Source organism: Battus philenor, unplaced genomic scaffold, assembly GCF_028537555.1.
Source record: "Battus philenor isolate CCGP_79_NKW_IND1 unplaced genomic scaffold, ilBatPhil1.0.hap1 SCAF_5, whole genome shotgun sequence".
Classification (NCBI taxonomy): Eukaryota; Metazoa; Arthropoda; class Insecta; order Lepidoptera; family Papilionidae; genus Battus; species Battus philenor.
Window position 1 is genome coordinate 6,158,788 of NW_027181715.1, and position 19,857 is coordinate 6,178,644.

The 19,857-nt window shown below is 31.8% G+C and overlaps 2 protein-coding genes across 3 annotated transcripts; one reads left to right on the forward strand and one right to left on the reverse strand.

Annotated features, from left to right (window-relative positions):
- The first annotated feature begins 906 nt into the window (after positions 1-906).
- Positions 907-15,586, forward strand: LOC137929575 (glucose dehydrogenase [FAD, quinone]-like). Of its 2 annotated transcripts, none has more exons than XM_068772590.1 (7): positions 907-1,127; positions 9,698-10,602; positions 11,457-11,673; positions 12,505-12,706; positions 13,423-13,634; positions 14,204-14,353; positions 15,275-15,586. In XM_068772590.1, the coding sequence occupies exons 2-7, from the start codon at positions 9,719-9,721 to the stop codon at positions 15,485-15,487; spliced, it is 1,878 nt and encodes a 625-aa protein (XP_068628691.1). In that variant the 5' UTR covers positions 907-1,127; positions 9,698-9,718; the 3' UTR covers positions 15,488-15,586. The 2 variants fall into 2 exon arrangements, with proteins under 2 accessions (XP_068628691.1, XP_068628692.1); XM_068772591.1 differs by having other exon boundaries at positions 15,259-15,452.
- Positions 15,587-17,602: 2,016 nt separating this feature from the next.
- mRpL51 (mitochondrial ribosomal protein L51) lies at positions 17,603-19,270 on the reverse strand. The gene is made up of 4 exons (XM_068772613.1): positions 19,132-19,270; positions 18,937-19,056; positions 18,517-18,661; positions 17,603-17,817 (listed from the first exon to the last, which is right to left on the reverse strand). Exons 1-4 carry the CDS (start codon positions 19,191-19,193, stop codon positions 17,674-17,676), a joined length of 471 nt encoding a protein of 156 aa, XP_068628714.1. The 5' UTR covers positions 19,194-19,270; the 3' UTR covers positions 17,603-17,673.
- Between the last annotated feature and the right edge of the window lie 587 nt (positions 19,271-19,857).

Consider the following 19,857-nt stretch of genomic DNA (forward strand, 5'->3'; position numbering starts at 1 on the left):
GACTATTATTTAAGCATTAGGCGTTTATCGCCTGAAAAGAAGGGATTATTAAACAAAAAAGCTTACTAAGAATGTATAGATTATGAACAAATCGATTGACTCCAAAAACCGAAAATAACGGTAAAGATACGGTACATGGTACACAGTAATTAACAAAAGACTATTAATGTTCAAATATAGTTTATTAAGAAAAAAATTGTCGAAAGGAGTGGAAAAAAAAAACCGAAGTATCTGTTTACCTATGAGAGATAGGAATTCAAAAGCTTTACGTTTCTATTTATAGCTAGTATAGATTGTAGAAGCGAATACACCGACGTGATCTATATATTAATCAGTTTACAGGTACACGCAGATCTCCTCGTCTCTCACGTATATGGACACATAGCCAGCATATCAATTAAAAACTAAGCGATGACTAGACTGGTGAGCCTAGAGTATTTTAAAACAGGCAATCAATTTCTATAACATAACGTAAAGATTTTGTGCCAATTATAATAAGACATACGACGTAATTATTGTTGAATTTTAAAAAAAAAAACTTTGTAGTGATAATTATTAATTTTCGTGTCAATCGCCTACACATTTATTAGAAATGTTATAAATATTTTACTACATTTAATAATATTACCATGTTAGAAAACATTCTACATGGTAATTGATTATAAGGTAATAGGTAAAAGTAAATATATAAAAATATTTTTAAAATAAAAATATGTTCATCAGTTGTACAAAAGAGAGTATCGAATGAATAAATTTTAAGCAATTTTAAATAAGAAATGTACGTCTAACAAATCTTGATTAAAATAGAGATAATTTTTTTTGTAGAAAGATTACAATAGTTTAATAGTCCGAGTCACAAGGTCGATTGAATCCAACGCGTCCAAACAGTGCGTCGAAGTGATCGCGGGACCAATAGTGTTTACGCCGCAGTTCGTGCATCATGCGTGCATTCCTACTCCAACTAATCGACACAGTTATTTCATTTTGACCCGCGAAAAATTCAGATTGTATTCGAAAACAGTTGCGATGTTTCGGAAAGTTTATTTATTAAAACAATTGATCGACGTTAAAATAAAATTTTGATATTTTTGAATGAGAGTTATTGAAAATTTTATTGGGGCCAAAAGGTAAGTTAAATATTATTATTCGCATTTGTACATGCAATAATAGAATACGTTTTTTATTACAAATTTACTTTGTATTTTTTTAATCATAATGAAAAACACAGCGAAACTTAAATGTTGAATATTTACCTACTTAATTAAAATCTTATGAATTGAATTGAATTGAATAAAGAAATAATTTAAGTTTTGGCCAAATGGCTTTAAAAAATTTACAACATTCAGATTAAAAAATTAAGCATACACCCAAAAACACTTAGATGAAACTCGTTTACTTAGCTGAGATTTTATGACAACAACGTTGTTAGTAAATATAAAATATATCTCGAATTGACAAGGGCTACAATAGTATGTTCATTAAATATTATTTCGTTCTGCAACATAGAACTTACGCTAGTTCGTCTTCTAGTTTATTCATCGTTTGTACATAAATTAATCGATCAAACTAGGGTTATTTTTTTAACATTCGTATAAATTGATTTTATAACACTGAAGTACTTCAAATCTTTGCTAAAGTGTACAATAATTTATAGGTATAACAGAGAGCAGTGATTAAATTTGTGGATTATTAATTATATCAAAATGTAATAATAATGTTATCAATATACTATACAGGTAAAAAACGGTGACTGAACCGCATATCCTAGAATCATAAATCTAAACACGATCCACTCTAAGAATCAAGCCATCGTGTTCAATTCTCTCTCTGCGGAGAAGCTTTTATGTTTTTTAAACACAAGCTTCCTGCAATAATTTCCTACTTAATTTTCTATCATATAGGTATAAGAAGAATACAAAAAATTATTTGCGGAATTTATATATCCATATTATTATTATAAACTTTTATAAATCATACTTTTAACCACACCTTGTGTGATTTGGTAGATGGTTTTATTTTGTGTAGGTTTTCGTTCTGTACAAAGATAAATTATTAGCGATTTAGCAAGTTGCAGTGGTAGAAGGCGGGCCACATGGCACGTATAATATGAAATATAATGAATATGTATATGTAATAATAAAATTATATTATACCAAGGACCGGCAAACGCAACTCAGGATGTTCATGTATAAGGTAGACAGATGAATTTCTTTTGGTTGTCGGAAAACGCTGGATGCGGGCTCCTTGATTGCTCATTTGAATGATACCGCTAGGAAGCTGTATAGTATATAGTAATCTATGAGGGAGACTATGCCCAGCAGTGGGTGTAAAATGATGATGATATTAAAGTATTTAATACAAATATTATATTACACTATTGCTCATAGATGTAACAGTCTTCTTTTAGATACAAAACGTATTTCATCATAAGGCCTTATTCGAATTGGTACATACATATAAATATGTATAATATATGGATTTGTAATTTTCTAAGTCTCGCTTATACCAAAACTAATAAATTTCCAAAAAATGTTAACACAACCAGGTCATTAACGAATATTAAAAGAATTATGAAAGCTGTCCTTTTTTATCGGAATCCTCTATGTGAAATAAAAATTAACCTAACAAATATGTAAGATACAAGCGCTTAAGATGTTTCGAAATAACTGAATGTCTATGCGTATTTCCTAATGAACTAAATGAAACCTGCGCATTAGTGGAAATGTTAAGTATGCTAACACGTTCAATTACGTCAGTACGCTTTTACGTATCTATTACATTTTATTTATTCATATTAATATACACATAAAATAATTTACAGTAACCACTGATGAGCTTCGCTAAAATAGTTTCCTTCAATTTAAACCTACAAAGGTTACAAACGCGCCCTGGACTGAGAAGTCCGCAACAAGTTCAGAGTAATTTCATTTGTGGCCACTTTCACAGTAGCATAGCAATTCATTCAAGCTTTATTATCACGTCAAAATCTTTCACACCATAAAATTTAATAACATTATATGCTTTTTAATTGTAAGAAGCCTAGGGAAATGTCTATCAAGCCATCTTACGGACTTAGCTTTCCAACGGAAGTCAAGACGTACGGATTACCAACAGCCATACATGGTTGAAATCCTTTCCACCCTCACTAAGCGTTTTGCGTACTCCTTATATAGTGCGAATACCCAAAGAATGCAACAACCTTCCTAGGTCGTTGTTTCCAAATAGCTATAATCTAGGAGTCTTCTAGTCGAGAGTGAATAGGTATCTTCATATATAGAATTAGATGTATTTGTATATACATCGACTGTGTGCCGCCAAATTATTTTCTACCACAAATTTGTTTTCGAAAATTGTCCCTAGTTCTTATATTATAGACAGCATCGGTTGTTGTAAAAATACATTATTTCCATTGTAAAAAGTATTGTAAAACAGTAAACAGTTGCCCACAAACAGTCTCAGATTTTATGAAGCTCAGAGAAAAGTACACCAGAACATATCTGTTGAATAATATAAGAGATACTCGGTTGTATCAAACATCTCCATTTCATCCTCCTTTATGTAATGTATAATATAACGGATATCTTGTAAATAGCTATTGAATCCCTTTTATTTATATACAACGTACCAAAATTAAATATTTCTATTAAACAAACAAATTGAACATACGTTGTTTAATTTAAAAAACTTAAAGTTGTTCCTTAAAATAATAGGAATATATATATATATATATATATATATATATATATATATATATATATATATATATATATATTACATTTACACCATTGCTTATTCTCTACACCACGCTACTACGCCATGACCCAAGTTATAAAAAAGTGAATAAATATATAAATAAATTTAGTGGAAAGAAACTGTTATTGGCACTAAAAGGGGTATTAACAATGTGATTTTTCTTGATATTGTTCATCGCGCGAGCACCACTCATGGTATATTATATAACATCATTGCTACTCAAATCCAAAGGTATTTCATCACCAATCGATACGGAACCCAGATCACAACGTATCCTCTTTCCCGGAGAAACCTTGAATCCCAATAGTAAATTTCCCTTACAAGGCTAACAACAATGTTGCCATGAGTGTCGTATGTACGTAATAACAGTGCAAAACGAATAGGTAAAGGCTATGTTGAGTAACTTTAGGACATGAATAGACAGCTATACAACTCTCTTAACCTTTTATTGACGTATGCTGTTTAGCATTCTATTTGACAGTTTACGTTCTTGTGTTTCATGTGTTAAATAAATTTATATGTTTATCTACAATGCATAATTGCAATATAAACACTTATTATTAAATTATCTATATCCTTATTTACTAGCTTCTAGAATTCCCATGCAGAACATTCATTCACATTTATATTTATGACTATGTTTACCAAAATAAGATGAATAAACTGAAGGGCCTATATTTTAAAAAATATGTTAAAAACCAAACTAAACAATGTTGCACATAAATTACAAATACAGTAATCAAGAATTGTAATTATAATTACGTCCACAATTGATTGAAAAATAAAAAATCATAACCGTAAGTTACAATAAAAATCGCCATTAAAATATTAAATTATACATGTGTTATTGTTAACTATAAATTTGAAAATGTTTTCTTCAATAGGTGCGAATGAATGTATTTTGTACATCGGTAGTTTGAGTATATTATTATTTTTAATGGGAAGTTTAATCTGGGAATATCAAACTGAACGCGTCCCATTTATTACTTCCTTTGAGGTAGAAACTGTTAATTCGTCTTTGATGGATAGGAATTACTCATTTTGAGAATTCAAGCATCTCGTTTCACGTTCATTAATAATTGTTTATTGCAGAATTGGAACCTCTACAACTAGGCAATACGTACAAAAGCAATGCTAATACCAATAGTACAAATTAAGCGATTTCCTTTTCTTGACATCCGGTAAACACCCCTGCAAGGCCTCCCCCAAAAATCACAACGACTGATCCTGCACTGCACGTATCCAGCGACTTCACGCGTCCATGACTATGTCGTCGGTCTACCTGGTGGAGAACCCACCCACGCCCTGCTGTCCACTGACTCGTGGTCCTCACTCAACCTTTCGGTCGTTTGAAGTGGCCCGCCAACTTCAGATAAGCAATTGTTCGAACTACGTCGGTTAGATGTCACGGCGAAAATCGAATCGAATGTTGTTATAAAATTTTAAAAAGTTTAACTTTAATCAAAACAAACTATCTACCGAATCAAGGTTATTTCGGTGTCCATGAGTTCGTTACGTTATTGTTACGCTACAACTATAAATTAGCTATAGGCTCAACCAAGGCAATATTATTTATTCTTAGTACATTAGGATGACTCCGTGAAATGTCTCACTAGGAGTAAAAACATTCGTAAGGTTTTACTCTGACAGAGAGCAATAAAATAAAGTTTACAATATGACATTACTGTCATAAAAAAGTTATTTATATAACTTCTACTATTCTACTTTATTTGGAATCAGAACACAGATTATAATATTTTGCCACTTTTTAAATATAGTTTATGTTCAAAGTGTATTGTTCAATTTTTTTTTTTTACTTTGAATCGATTTTTAACATTTCGATACAAACTTTTTCGTACGTCCGATACAAATTCCATTGCATGATAACATGCAACTCTGGTGATACTAGTTTCCTGACTATAATTTCACAACATGACCTTCATTTATTGACAAACATTCCTTAACATTTTTGAAAGTACGCTAGGTCGAGCAGCAAATGATTGAGAAATTTCTATAAAGCTATGGAACCATAATTAAAACAACACGTACTAGTTAATTAGAAACGTTAGTAATTAATTATGTTATTGCATTATGTTTATTACTTAAACAGAGCAGTAAATGTAGTGAAAATTGGTGAAGAGTAAATTTTTAATGAGTTTTTTTTAAGAATTTGAATTTAAATAATTGTATCGATTAAAAAATGTTTGCAGTAGCATTTTTTAATTCTCTTTTTTTGCAAAATTAAAATAGATGTCTTTACACATTTCCCTCGTATTATATTGATTACGAAGACTTCCTTAATCTATCTCTTTTCTTTTCAAATACTTATCAAAAAGTCGAACTTTTATTTTATTTGATAATAACAATAAATAGCGACCTTTGTGATGAACAAGGCTGGTTGGTACTCGACAAATCCTACGCAAAAGTAAAGCATGTACCAAAACGCCAACACTTTACTGTAATGGAGTCCCTAGACGATGCTAATTTCGGATATTGAAACTTGCTGGACTTTGAAACAAGCGCAAATAAGCTCTATGTTGTAGACATTTTCCGCACGAACGATGTATTTTGTTTCGTCATTTTTGATGCATTTAGTTTATTTATATTTGAATAATCCCTTTTTAGTCATTGACTACGGCTGTTAGAACTATTGCAGTGATGACTTACGGCACTCAAATGTGGTCTCTCACTCTGGGCTCATTGGCAAGCTCATAGTCTTTTAACGAACTGTGAAGAGCGCTATGCTCTGGATTTCTCTACGTAATCGAATCAGACAATAATCAGAAGATTCGTAAACGAACGACAATAGACAAAATAACCGACATAGCTCAGCAGATTGGCAAGTTTAAATGGCATTGAGTAGACCATAAAGCGCGCAAAACAGATCGCTGGGGCCTTAAGGTTGTGAAAACAGCATAGCAGATCCACCCACGAGCGGGAAATAACACCTTTTGAAAGTCGTCGGAAGACGCTAAAATTGGCCTACATTTAAGCCACTTTTAATGTCATTTTGGTAATATGTGGGAAGGCCTATTTCCAACAGTGAAGTTTCAAATGGCCGATCAAAAAGCCGCTTAAACTAGATATCTTTACAATAACCAAACTTGACGGCACCTTAAAGAAAAAAAGAATTAGGAAGCCGCCAACTTACATCAGTGGATTCTCCGTAGAATGACTGGTCGGAAAAGCTCCTGAAAAAGGACCTCGTCTTAATTTATCACTCGAATTTAAGCGTTCTGTAGTACCAATTAAAAAAACTAAAACAGTTTGCCCTATTTTCATTTTAATGCGATATATCCCGCGACCCGACAAAAAAGAAAAATTAGGCTGAAAGAGCTAGTGCGTAATAGAATTCTTAAATCTAAAAATAACATCATAAACTAGATAATGTTTTTACACCATTCATACCATAACAAAAACTAATTAAAGACCAATTAAAAAGTATGAAAATAATTACGTTACATTGTTGCAAAACTTATATCTGTAAACAAATCGGTACGTTATTCATAAAACAATTGCATTTACGAAACATGTTAATTGCGTTCATGGTAAAACTACAATGATTCTGTAAAGTTTTCGGTTCCAAGTATTTAACTAAGTTCACAGATTTCTCAAAATTGCATTTCGTTAAAAATAAAATATACTGTTATTCCAAATTTAACTGGTAAATACAAACGTGATTTTGTCATTCGGAATTCTTAAATAATTTTATTTCTTTTTGTGCATACAATAATGGATTTCATAATCGTGATAAACTCTCACACCTAATAGTTTCCTTTGCTATGACGTAATTATATTAATTTTGTGACCTTCAGTTACTAGGTGATGGACATTCCCATGACAGAATTGCTGTTTTAACCAATACAAGACTACTTATGAACATTTTGTGTATAAAAAGTTTTAGTAACACAAACATATTCTATTTGTTTTGCCTTAACTATTGACCCAATATTTTGCATTAGTAAAAGTGTTCGCGGCTTTAGTATTTTCAGTCTTAGGATATGCCAGTGTATTCGCAATATCTTTTTCACTGTTTGTAAGCTTTAAAGAAAGCCTGGTTTCAAACTCATCTTAATAATGCAACCTTAAATCTAAGAAATACTAATAAATTACAAATTAATAGATACAACGAGCTAGTAATAATCACGACTTGTTGTTTCCTGACATCGATTTGGTTTTAAATCTCATAATAAATTTATAAAAAATCTATCATAAAATTTTTAGATAGAAAATAATTTTTGAAGCGCTCTGTCTCCATCTTTCAAATACTTTTGTTTATTTATTTGTAATCTTTATTATAAAATTTTACTTTGTTTTGATTAACTTTACGTCATTATATTTTTATTATTTATAATATAATTCATTTTATAACACATAATCTGGTTGTTTATATTTGTTATTATAAAAAACACACAGTTTTTAATGCCATTAACAAATTTTAATAGTAAGGTAATTGTACCTGTACGTGACTAATATGTTTAGTTAAATAAATTCACAGGAGTTTTGTTCCATCAAAAACTGTTACATTATACAATAAGTTCAGTACACAAGCGCTTTAACTATTAGATTGATTGATTAATGCTGTCTCATAAAAAGATACTGTTTTAAAAGTCCTTTGTTACTACTTAAAATTATTTTTATTTCTGACCACATGATCGTTTAGAGTTAGCCTTGACGTTTTCAAATAAAACCGTCACACAACCTTCCGTCAAAATTGAATTCAACAGTCGCAATGTGATATGATTGACTGATTAGGCACCTATGTGAACGATGACTAAATGGTCATTTGTATGCGTACAATCTAGAACGCTGAGTGCCATTGTGGAAACAACCTTTAAATAGCTACCAACTGGCACACAAATAGTCTACTATGCCAGTTTTTTATATCCTTTTTTGTTGGTTAAGAAATATTAGAATTTACACACTACATTATACATAAAACGTTTAGAAATACTTTTGGAACAGAGAACGACGGCATACTAAATGTACGTTTCTAAACGTATAATCAGTTCCTAGATACACACGATTAGTACTAATGAAATTAAACAGATATTTTATATATTATGGTATATTATGGCACATTATTTTTGTAATTAAGTTCCAAGAGTTAGATCAGAAGTGAACCTGTTCGGTATAGATTAGACCAAAAGTAATAATTGACAATCTTGTAAGTACCTCGGATTACCTATGATTTACGAACACCCAATACCTTAGTTTTTCAAAACAATTTTTATGTTGATGGAACTGGAGTGTAAAAATATTTAATAATAGAAAAAAAAAAAGAAATAAAGACGAGTAATAATAAATTAGTAGCCGAATGTAATAAAATATAAGGTAAAAACAATAATGTGATAAATAATCTATGTTACTTTGGCAATGGAGAAGGGTGAAAGGCAATAGTTGATGACAATAATGCTTATGGACTCAAAAATTTTATGATGTATGAAAGAAATAAAAAGCATGAAAGATACTGTGACAAAAATGACAAATGTTATACATATATATATATATATATAAATATATATATATATATATATATATATATATATATATATATGGTGTGTATATATATATAGGTGAAAAACTTATTATCCGAAATTGTAAACATTCTTTTTTTCCCCATGAAAAGGAATGTTGCAGAGCTGAAAAATTTCAATTATTCGTTTAAAAATAAACCGCGATGTAACCTTAAAAAAATGTTTTATTTCATCCATATGGCTTTTAAAATAATCATTTTGTAATGCTTTCACAATTTTTATCTATTTTAAATTATCGTAATCGATTATATTATCATCATCATCATTATTTTCAGTATGTGTAACACGTAGGTCAAGCCTCCCTTGTAAATTTCCAATAGTACTTGTCGGAAGGGGCCTTCGTCAAATGTCTTCTTACCTTAACACGGTCATGTGTACTTGTGTAACAACATACATATTTGTTTCAGGTATGACCAAAAACAAACAAAATGCATTGGATATTTTCAATACTTATAACAACCTTATGTGTTGCAAGCGCTCAGGAGTTCACGAATTTATTTGACTTTTGGACGAATTTATTTCGACCTATACCACGAAATCCCAAAGAAGGATTTGTACCTGATTATAATCCCAAAGATTTAGAAGAGTTTGATTTTATAATAGTAGGAGCGGGCTCCGCGGGGTGTGTTCTGGCAAATAGATTAACTGAAGTATACCATTGGAAAGTTTTGGTTTTGGAGGCCGGAGGAAATGAAAACTTCTTTTCTGACGTTCCAATATTTGCCCCCTTTCTCTCCCTTACGCCCATGAATTGGGGTTATAATTCCGAACATGAACAAAAAGCTTGTAAAGATCTTAGAGGAAAGGTGTGTTTCATGCCCCGAGGTAAAGTACTCGGTGGAAGTAGCGTGTTAAACTTTTTAATATACCAAAGAGGACACCCTGAAGATTATAATGACTGGGCCCGGATGGGCAACGTAGGCTGGAGCTATCAAGAAATACTGCCTTACTTCAAAAAATCAGAAAACATTAGAATTGATGAGTTAAAAAATTCAACCTATCATGGAACAGGCGGTTATCTTGATATAGATTATGCTACTTTTTCTTCACCACTTCAAACTGCTTTCAAGGAAGCTGGTGAAGAATTAGGTTTCGAATGGAACGATCCAAATGGAGAAAAAGTTATAGGATTTTCTAAACCTCAAGCAACTATAAGAAAAGGCCGACGGTGCAGCACTTCTAAAGCCTTTTTAGAACCTGTGCGGTTCAGAAAAAACTTAAAGATTTCCAAATATTCAACGGTTATAAAACTATTGATCGTGCCTACTACCAAAAAAGTTTTTGGAGTTGAATTGATTAAAGGGGGCGAAAGGTAATTTTTCTTTATTATTGTCTTGTTTATTAATACGTTCAGGTATACTGTGTATTTTTTAACAATGGATATCGTTTGACCGTGTTCATTTAGAGCTGCAAAGGTTTAAATCTTTCCGAATGCTAAAGGTGAATACCCTTAACCTCTTAGCTGTGTGTGCTCTTGATTCTCAGGAAACTTTGACAGGTAACTACATTACTGATTTCACCACAGTGAGTATTTTTCTGCAAAATATTTAATATTGCGTTAACGAGACAGCTTTACTGTGCCTTAGAAAAGCGCGGAGCGGAAGGGGCCAAGGGAAAAAAAGCAATGTCACCCGCGTTGCGGACTGACTTTGACACTCGGTTTGGCTGCGAGCGCGGTACAATTGTTTCGGTAGCACTATAATAGTAAAGCAACACTGTTTAAAGACAATATCAATCGAAATTTTTAGTTGTTTCAATAAGGTGAGATAAATATATAAGAGACCGAAATGCTAGTAATGAAAATTCAGAAATGACCACAAATTGTCGTAAATTTTTCACCACACTTTGCTGAAAAGAGTCTGAAAAACAATAAGACAGAAGATACAATGAGAACTCGTTTGTAAATATCGTCGCTTTTTTAGTATAATGTACAATATAATTACAAAAATTTATATTTATCTTATATTCATGTAATATATTATATCAATATCATTACTTCATCCATAGAACGTTCACTGCTAGACATTGGCTTCTTCCATAGATTTTCAGTAAGACTGATTGCGACTTGAATCCTCCGGCATGCAGTATGCCTCCCGATGACCGTAACAAATTGTCTGTTCACTTATATGTAAATATACATATTATATCCATTTTCTTAATTCACAGACGGCGTGTCATTGCGAGACGAGAGGTCATTCTAGCTGCTGGTACCATCGGCTCAGCACAATTATTAATGTTATCCGGAATAGGACCAGAAGAGCATCTGACAGAAGTTGGCATCAAAACAATAGTAAATCTTCCTGTGGGTTACAATCTACAAGATCACGTTACGTTCTCAGGAAATGCATTTATAGTTAATGACTCGAACCTCTGCGTAAATGACGTAAGTAAACAATTATTCAATTCTTTTAGTAGACATGTAGTAGTATCTTTTAGTAGACATGTATGTATCTTTTTATAGACAATGTAGACGCATTTACTATAAGGTGCCACATAAAATTAATAAATAAAATGCTGATTTAAACAAAAATTTTAAAGAAGCTCTGTGTTAACGGTTACAACACTGAAAATGACTTCATAGAATATGAGAGACACCTTGACAATGATATGTTTGCCTCTAGGCTATTTTAATGTTTATTAAATATTTAATATAATAACGTTTAAAAAAATGTGTAGTCCCGCGGAGTTTCTTTTGAATGTTCTTCTCAGGTTTAAGGAATTTATCATCCGATCTGATGGTAGACTGATTTTAACGCTAATAAAACATGTAATCCGTCCTTTGTATAGTGAAAACTTTTAAGTATGCATTTAAATGCCTTTGTGAATTTGAATATGAATTTTCTCCTAAAAAATAAGATGTATATGTCCAGTTAAATCTTTTCCGATAACAACAAATAATCTTTTTACGAACTATTCTCTCAAGTATAGTTTTCGTAACTTAAATCTTAGGATTGACAAAGTAAATAATAGTTTAAAAAATGACAGATTCTTATTAGAAAAATCTTAATATATTATTGCAGTTTGTAAACCATACAACTTTCGAATTTTATTACTTTTTGGAATATTGTAACGTGTCATCGTCTGTCTGAATTTTACAAATATCACCAAACAAACTAAGTAATCCTAACTTAGTAAACCTAATCATCAATAAAAAATTAGTCCCATCGGATAATTGTAAAAGTAGCAAATAACTTTAAAACAATTAACGTTTTAGTTAACAGCTGCTTCGCCCCTATCAGCGGCAGCTTACTTGGCAGGAAAAGGACCATTAACAATACCAGGTGGTGCCACAGGTTTGGCATTTACCCGCACATCAGTCGCGTCAGATCTTTCAGAAGGTCGTCCTGATATTGAACTGGTGATGGGTGCCGGGTCACTCGCTGGCGACTTTTTGGGGATTTTGCGATCTCTGCTTGGTAAGCTTTAGTATTTAAATTTTTTTATTATCTAAATAAAAATAATTGTCTCTTTTTTGTTTAAGTTTTTTAATAACAAAAAACGCTGAAACGTGTAAAATCTAAATGTATAATTAGATTAAAATGACATTTAAAAAAAATTAGAATTTTCAGTAAATTAAAAAGTTTTGCGATTGAATATCCGTTCTTTTAAACCATTTAATTAAAAACCATTTAATTAATAATTTCATGCTTCAAAATAAACTCACGTAATGTGTGAAAAGAACTTACTTCGAAGACGTTTGTTACAAATAAACAATTTAGCATTTTGAAGAGTTTAAGTACTTTTCACACGCCGTTTTTAGTTTTGATTGACGTCGAATTTATAGCATCTGGGAACAGGTGTTTTGATTCTCTCTATAATTTTATAAGAATAAAAGTTGTCTTAAAGATATTCCCCTTACTTTTTCGAAGCTTCTCAAATTTCTTCGTAACGTAAAACAATATGAAAAAAATAGCCGAATTGATCGAGCTAATCCCCAACTTTGCGCTTAGAAACTCATTTGACTATGCATTTTAATTTTTAATTAGATTATAAAAAACTTATTAAAAATTGTTTTGATATAAATGGGACATACAATTTTCCACCTGGTAAAAAGTTTACACAGTTCTATGTTATATGAAAAATATGCAAAATCGTGTAACGTTAAATGTTTAATTTATTTAATTTATACCAGGTATAACAGATCAGTGGTATTGGAAAGTATACGGTACGCTACCACCCGACGTGAAACAACGAACTTTTGCGATGAACCCTGTATTGATCCGCCCTCGCAGTATAGGCCGTCTTAAATTACGGAGCTCAAGGTTCTCTGATCATCCAAAGATACATCCAAATTACTTTGATCACCCTGATGATATTCGCGCTTTGAGAGAAGGCGTACGATTGGTAAGAACATGTTTATACATATAAAGTTAAAAAAATAGGAAAACAATGTGAAAAACATTTCTGTTTAAATTAAATTAAGACGACTATAAGAAAAGTTATCATTATCATCACTTTAGTTAGAACAAATTCACTGCTGGACATAGGCCTTCCTCATAATAAGCATTCAATATCAAATTAACTTGAAAATATTACAAACATTTAACAATTAACGCTCTCTTCCGCACGTTCGTACACTGCAGTTTCTTTATCTTTCATTCTTGACATGTAAATATGTTAATGAGGAAGAAAAAAAATAAGGTTCCATACTTTTGCAAGTATTACAGTTGAATAAAGAGTTACATATTTTAGTCCTGATGGATGCACAAATCAAACTTAGGTTTTTCATTTTTATAACGTGAAAATTAAAAATAAAACGCATCATCACAGGATTAATTATATTTAATATATAGCTATGCGATACATGTAAATGTAAATGAATTTTTATAATATTTTTGATCCTTTCAACGCATTCTCTATTGATCTGGTTACGTACCAGCTTAATATTACTAATAATTTTCTTTAAACAAAAGGTGCAGAAAGTCATTGCTACAAATCCTTTTCAACGCTTTGCTACTCGAATTCATGACGTACCATTTCCTGGGTGTGAAGAATTTTTATTCGACACTGACGATTATTGGGAATGCGCTATTATGCAAACTTCAATAACTCTAGATCATCAAGTAAGTTAAAATTTATACTTTACACGACTGTTAACGATATCGCATCCGATAATTATAACAATGTGGATACCGTGGCACTGAGAGAGCACGAGTCTTTGGTCCAAACCAACGAATTTTTTTTTTTATCTTGCCATATGCAAATAATATTTGTAGCTCATAGGTATGATTTTAATGTGTTTAGATTATTGATAGTAGACGATAAATGGACGATTTACGTATAAGACAATAGATGCTTGTAAAAACACTATACATACTTCTTTTTGGACATTAAAAATTTTGGTATTAACAACTTTTTTTGTAGCATTTTGGTTGAAAATTATCACCTAAAAACACTATTGTAAACATTGAACTTAAAGTGACGAATGAAAGAATTGAATATAAAAAAATTTCCGCAAATTTAAACAACCGTCACCGTTACGGTAATTTTAGTCATAGACCTAAGACAAGTAATGATACAGAAGGATACGCTCTAGATTTCAAATTCTATTCTGGCCAATATATATGACAGACAAGCCCTTTAACGCAATTTTATACTGAGCTAAGGGCGCTGGGCTAATATATGGAAGTTCAGAAACTAGAATATCGACATATAATAACGGATTAACAAATACCGTTGCGTTGCTAACAAATACTGTTTTTAAGCGCCTGTAACGACAGTCCCCGGTGGGGACCCTAGAGCAAAAAATATTTACAAAAGCAAGTTCTTAATTCTCGTTAAATTTATTGCAAAATTTCAAAAGTATTATAAAGAAGGTATAGAATTACGGCTGTTGGGTGTAAAAGTTGGACTGTTGCTAAATGTTGTCCTATTAACAACAGGGCAAACGGTCGAGTTACAAAAGGAAAGACTTACTCGTCAATTATTATTTATTTTGTTGTGTTAAATAATAATATTTTTATTTAAGTCCATAATGTGCACAGGTTGGAACGTGCAAAATGTCACCAGCGACAGACCCCACCGCTGTCGTGTCTCCAAGGTTACTTGTCCATGGTGTTTCTGGTTTACGAATAACTGACGCATCAATAATACCACGGATCCCAGCTTCACACACTCTCGCGCCTGTGGTCATGATAGCAGAGAAGGCTGCGGATTTAATTAAAGAAGATTGGGGAATTTATACTCCTGGGTTATGAAATTATATAAATATTATAATATAATATCTTCACTTTAATAATTATCTCGTAAAATTTTTGTCTTTACATGATTAATGTATTAATATCGCTCCGGCGTACTAGTCATTAGTGAATTATTAAAAAATCTAGATAATAAAAAAAAATCTTTAAAGAATTTGTATCATTTACTGAAACCAAATGAAGAATGCTTACTCCATTACAGCTGCAGATAATTTGCATAAGTATTACAAAACTGCCGATGGTACGACTGTTTTGGAAGACAATAAATATAAATTACAGAAAAGAAGCGAGAAAAGAGCGATAAATATAAATTACAGAGATTTACGCGGACATGTATTTTCAATATGTCAAAACCAATTTTCATTTACTGTAACTGGCTGAATAATAACAAATAAATAAATGGCTGAATAAGCATAAGCTACACACACATTCCGCACACACGTCGACTAAGGAAGTCGACTATTGTTTCTAATGATGTTGTCGCTCTTAGCCTGGAGGGCTAATACAATTACATCGCAGATGAGTTCACGGAACGGAAGAGCCCGTTAACTTTACAAAAATTCTACTGGACCAATCGTATTCCAGAAGCATGATGACGTTCGCACGAAGGTAGCTGATTTACACATGTAAGTATATAGTGTGATGTATGAGTGTTCAGCTTGAGAAGGCAACGTGGACCAGTCGGCAATCTTAGGTAGAAGAGATCCTACCTCGGATCGATTTAGCGGTACGCGGAGGTGGTCGCCCCCGTAAAGTGTGATGTCTGATTTGGTTACATTGTAGGTGTTTGTGTGCAATGTGTCGACTGGAGTAAATGTTGTTGTAGAGAGATCAGTACTTGCAATGTTGCAAGTGTCAGAGGAATGTGGTGTAACCTTTGGGTTGTGGAAATGATGAGATGGGATCGGTGAGAACGTCTTTAATATAGGAACAGCAAGACGCGTTCGCTGAGGGAGTTGAGGTGTGAAGACGCTGTCTAAAAATTTTGTTTCTGAGTAAACCTGAAATAATTTCCGGTCCGATATTCGAGTGAAGCGGTTCTGTAGGGTTTGAAGTCGACGGAGTGTGTACGCCAGGACGTAAGCGAAAACAACATTTGCATGGGAGAACACGAGTACTATGCAAGTTTAATAGAGATGGACACTACGTCGAAAGAAGAGTTTGCTGGAAAAGCATAAAAGAACAAAGCTTGCTTAGTATATAGCTAACTTTATTGTCGACTCCGAATATGGTTGTGAAACCAAAACTTGGAGTGAAAGGTGATTCCGAGATACTTAACCGAGTCCTTCCCAGGGATAAGTCGATCGAAGAGGGATAGGGTGCCCTGGTCGGCGCGGCGTTTTTGTTTGCGGGTGCAAGTTATTAGAGTTTTGTGAAGAGTATAGTTCGAACCTTTTCAGGATTCACGTCAATTTTCTAATTTTCGTTGTATTTAACATTCGATTCGCCTTTAAAGCACTTCGAGAAACGCCTACGTAACAAGACGTCGCAATGACCAACATCGCCATAACAAACAGCGAGTCATTCGATGTACCGTGCGATTATTTAACCTTTTATATTATTATCAGAGCCAAGATATTTGATCAATACTATCATTCCATATGAAACAGTCAATTGATTAACTTCTTACAACATTACCATTTCAATTACGATATTGAGAACCTGAGAGACACTGATGAAGATGATGTAACGTAATACTCTGATGATATGACATTATAGTCCACCGACGAGATCCCAATAAGATACTAGCTACTATGAAGTGTCAACTAACTTTAGTCCTTAAAGTACTTTATTGAGAATATACACCATTTGGCTAAGGATTAATTTCATATATCGGAAAATTTTCAAAAAATCATTGAAATTCATATCAATTATCAGTTCAATTTATTAATAATTTATCTCAAAAGCATAAATAAAGCTAAATTGTAATAAACAAGTGGCAACATTTACACAGGTATAAAGAAAACATAAGGTTATCAAACAAAAGATCGATGTCAACAACATTGCTGTAGAAAAATTATTAAGGAATCAAATATTTATTTAAAGGAAATGTACAAAACATGAGAAATAAAAATACAGTGCAGTCTATTTGTACATAGAAAAAAAAAGTCTTAATTACTGTATAACAAAGCTTTATTACTAACATTATCTACATAATTTATCTAAAAGTAAATAATTTTTAAATGTTAATCAGGAGATGGGCCAGTTTTAGTTTTCCTGTTCAGTTTTCTGTACAAGAATGACAGTCGTTTTTCCAAATCTTTCCACTTCGTGGGCCTTATTTTCGGTGAGCCAGTTTTAGCAAACATTTTCTTCTTTCTAAGCAGTATCTGCGGCAAAAATAAAATGCTAAATATTTATGTGTTTTAAAATAAATTATTGTCTCATATCAAAACCATCTTTTATAAATATACATACACATTACATATATAAAGCTCTGTGTGATCTGTTGGGACAACAGTCTTGATATAAAAACATCTTATATTTATACTACTGCTGCATAGTAGAAGTAGCTATATATTAGTCTCTTTCTTTCTTATATTTCTTTTAAAAAATAGCCGACCATATTCAACTCACAATGAGGTTATTTTAGATATCTTTCATAGTTAAAGTTGAATACAAATTTATATATTCCATGATTTTAATTAAGGCATAGGGGAGGTTCCCCTGTTCCTTAAATAAAATATAAAAAAAATTGTTGTTGCCAAATTGATCAAGTTGTCCCTGAGTTATGCACTTAAAAATACATTTTGTGTTTCATTTTAACTTATATAGATTTACTTAATATTTCTTTGACAACTTTATTGTGCATTGTGAATTGATGCTAAAATATAATAAAGCAACTACATTTTATAACATTATCATCTATTTCTCATAACATTAAATGAAACAATTATGATTACATTAAAATCACAATAAAATATTGCATGAATTTGAATGGATTTGCTGTTTTACCCCTTCTATCAGGTAAAAATATGCTATAATAATAATTGCAATATTATTTAAAAAAATAGTATAATTACACATACATGGTATTCATGGCCACTAACTCCTCTAATCCATGAAGGTACAGTGTAAAGAGTTTTGACTGGGTGAAGATTGCCAGGTCCTAAGATATCAATATAATCATTTTGACCAAACAATGCTTTTCGCTCAGTCCATGGATTTGCTGGTCTGAAATTTTTACAAACATTCAATAGTAATAATTAGTTTAATCAAGATTTCTTTTACATATTTTGGCAACCAGATTCCAAAAGGATGCATTGTCAGTGTTACAAAAAATATGTAAAGTAACAACTAAACAGAGTTGTTATAAACCAAATTAAAAAGCAACGGTTGTTAAATATATCAAACTAGAACATTACAACATAAAAATTTGCCAAACGAGATAGTAACACAAAAATCACGTCTTTCTTTTTTATAATGAACTGGAGAGGAAAATCACAAACCTGTACTCTGGCATGGGCAATCGCTTTCCTTCAGATCTAGGTAATAGACCTCCACACCAAAGTTTCTCTTCATATCCATATCTTCTTACTAGTCTAGTTTTATCGGCATGATACCTGAATCTATAAAAGCAAACTTGTTAAATTTTATAGGTTATACGAATAGTCAAGCTTTACTCAATGTAATAAATTTATAACCTTACTACATTTATTGTTGGTCGCCATAAAGTTTTCAAGATTGTGGTGCTTAACCATTCCATGATTGTGTTTATTTAAATAACTATACCTCGCAATCTTCAATATAACTGTCAACGGTGCATTTACAAAGAATAAATATTTTTGGCTCGATTTATTGTAAATGTTGCCTGTATATATTTGATTTTTTTTAATTTTAGTGCAAAAAAATTAATAGTTTTATCTAGGCAGAATTTTTGTAAGAGGATATAATCAGAAGATTCAAAAAACGTTTTCTTATTTAAGCCTCTGTTGAATTCCGGGATTTTCAGGGGCCCAACGTAAGGAATATTTTTTTCTTTATCGCCAAAACTGTGCTCTTTGACTAATCAAAAAATCAGACGCAGAAATCTTATCAACAAAACCATATTAGCTGGCAACCAGTATCTGTGAACACAAATATGGCAGTAAGAAGAGAGCTAGAGAACCTACACTCGCATTTATTTGTTTTTGTATATCCAAGCAAATTATGATTTCTCCGTAGAAATTCTTAGCAAAGTCCGGCTGAATCAAATAAAAAGTTCGTCTCTTGGATAATACAGATTAAACATAATGTTAAACAGGATTATTTCTGAGTAGTTTAGTTCTTCATCGTAATATGTGGATTATAAACTTATATAGCCAACAAATATAATCGATAACTATGTAAATATAAGAACAGATTTATAAATGCACACTGACAATTCAGGA

Coding starts and splice junctions, on each gene's coding strand:
- mRpL51 (XM_068772613.1), bottom strand. CDS start 19,193: ATGGAATGGTTAAGCACCACAATCTTGAAAACTTTATGGCGACCAACA. Junction 18,662..18,936: donor TTGCCCATGCCAGAGTACAG/GTTTGTGATTTT, acceptor TAAAAATTTCAG/ACCAGCAAATCCATGGACTG. Junction 17,818..18,516: donor TTAGTGGCCATGAATACCAT/GTATGTGTAATT, acceptor TTTTTGCCGCAG/ATACTGCTTAGAAAGAAGAA.
- LOC137929575 (XM_068772590.1), top strand. CDS start 9,719: ATGCATTGGATATTTTCAATACTTATAACAACCTTATGTGTTGCAAGC. Junction 11,674..12,504: donor CGAACCTCTGCGTAAATGAC/GTAAGTAAACAA, acceptor TTAACGTTTTAG/TTAACAGCTGCTTCGCCCCT. Junction 13,635..14,203: donor TGAGAGAAGGCGTACGATTG/GTAAGAACATGT, acceptor TTTAAACAAAAG/GTGCAGAAAGTCATTGCTAC.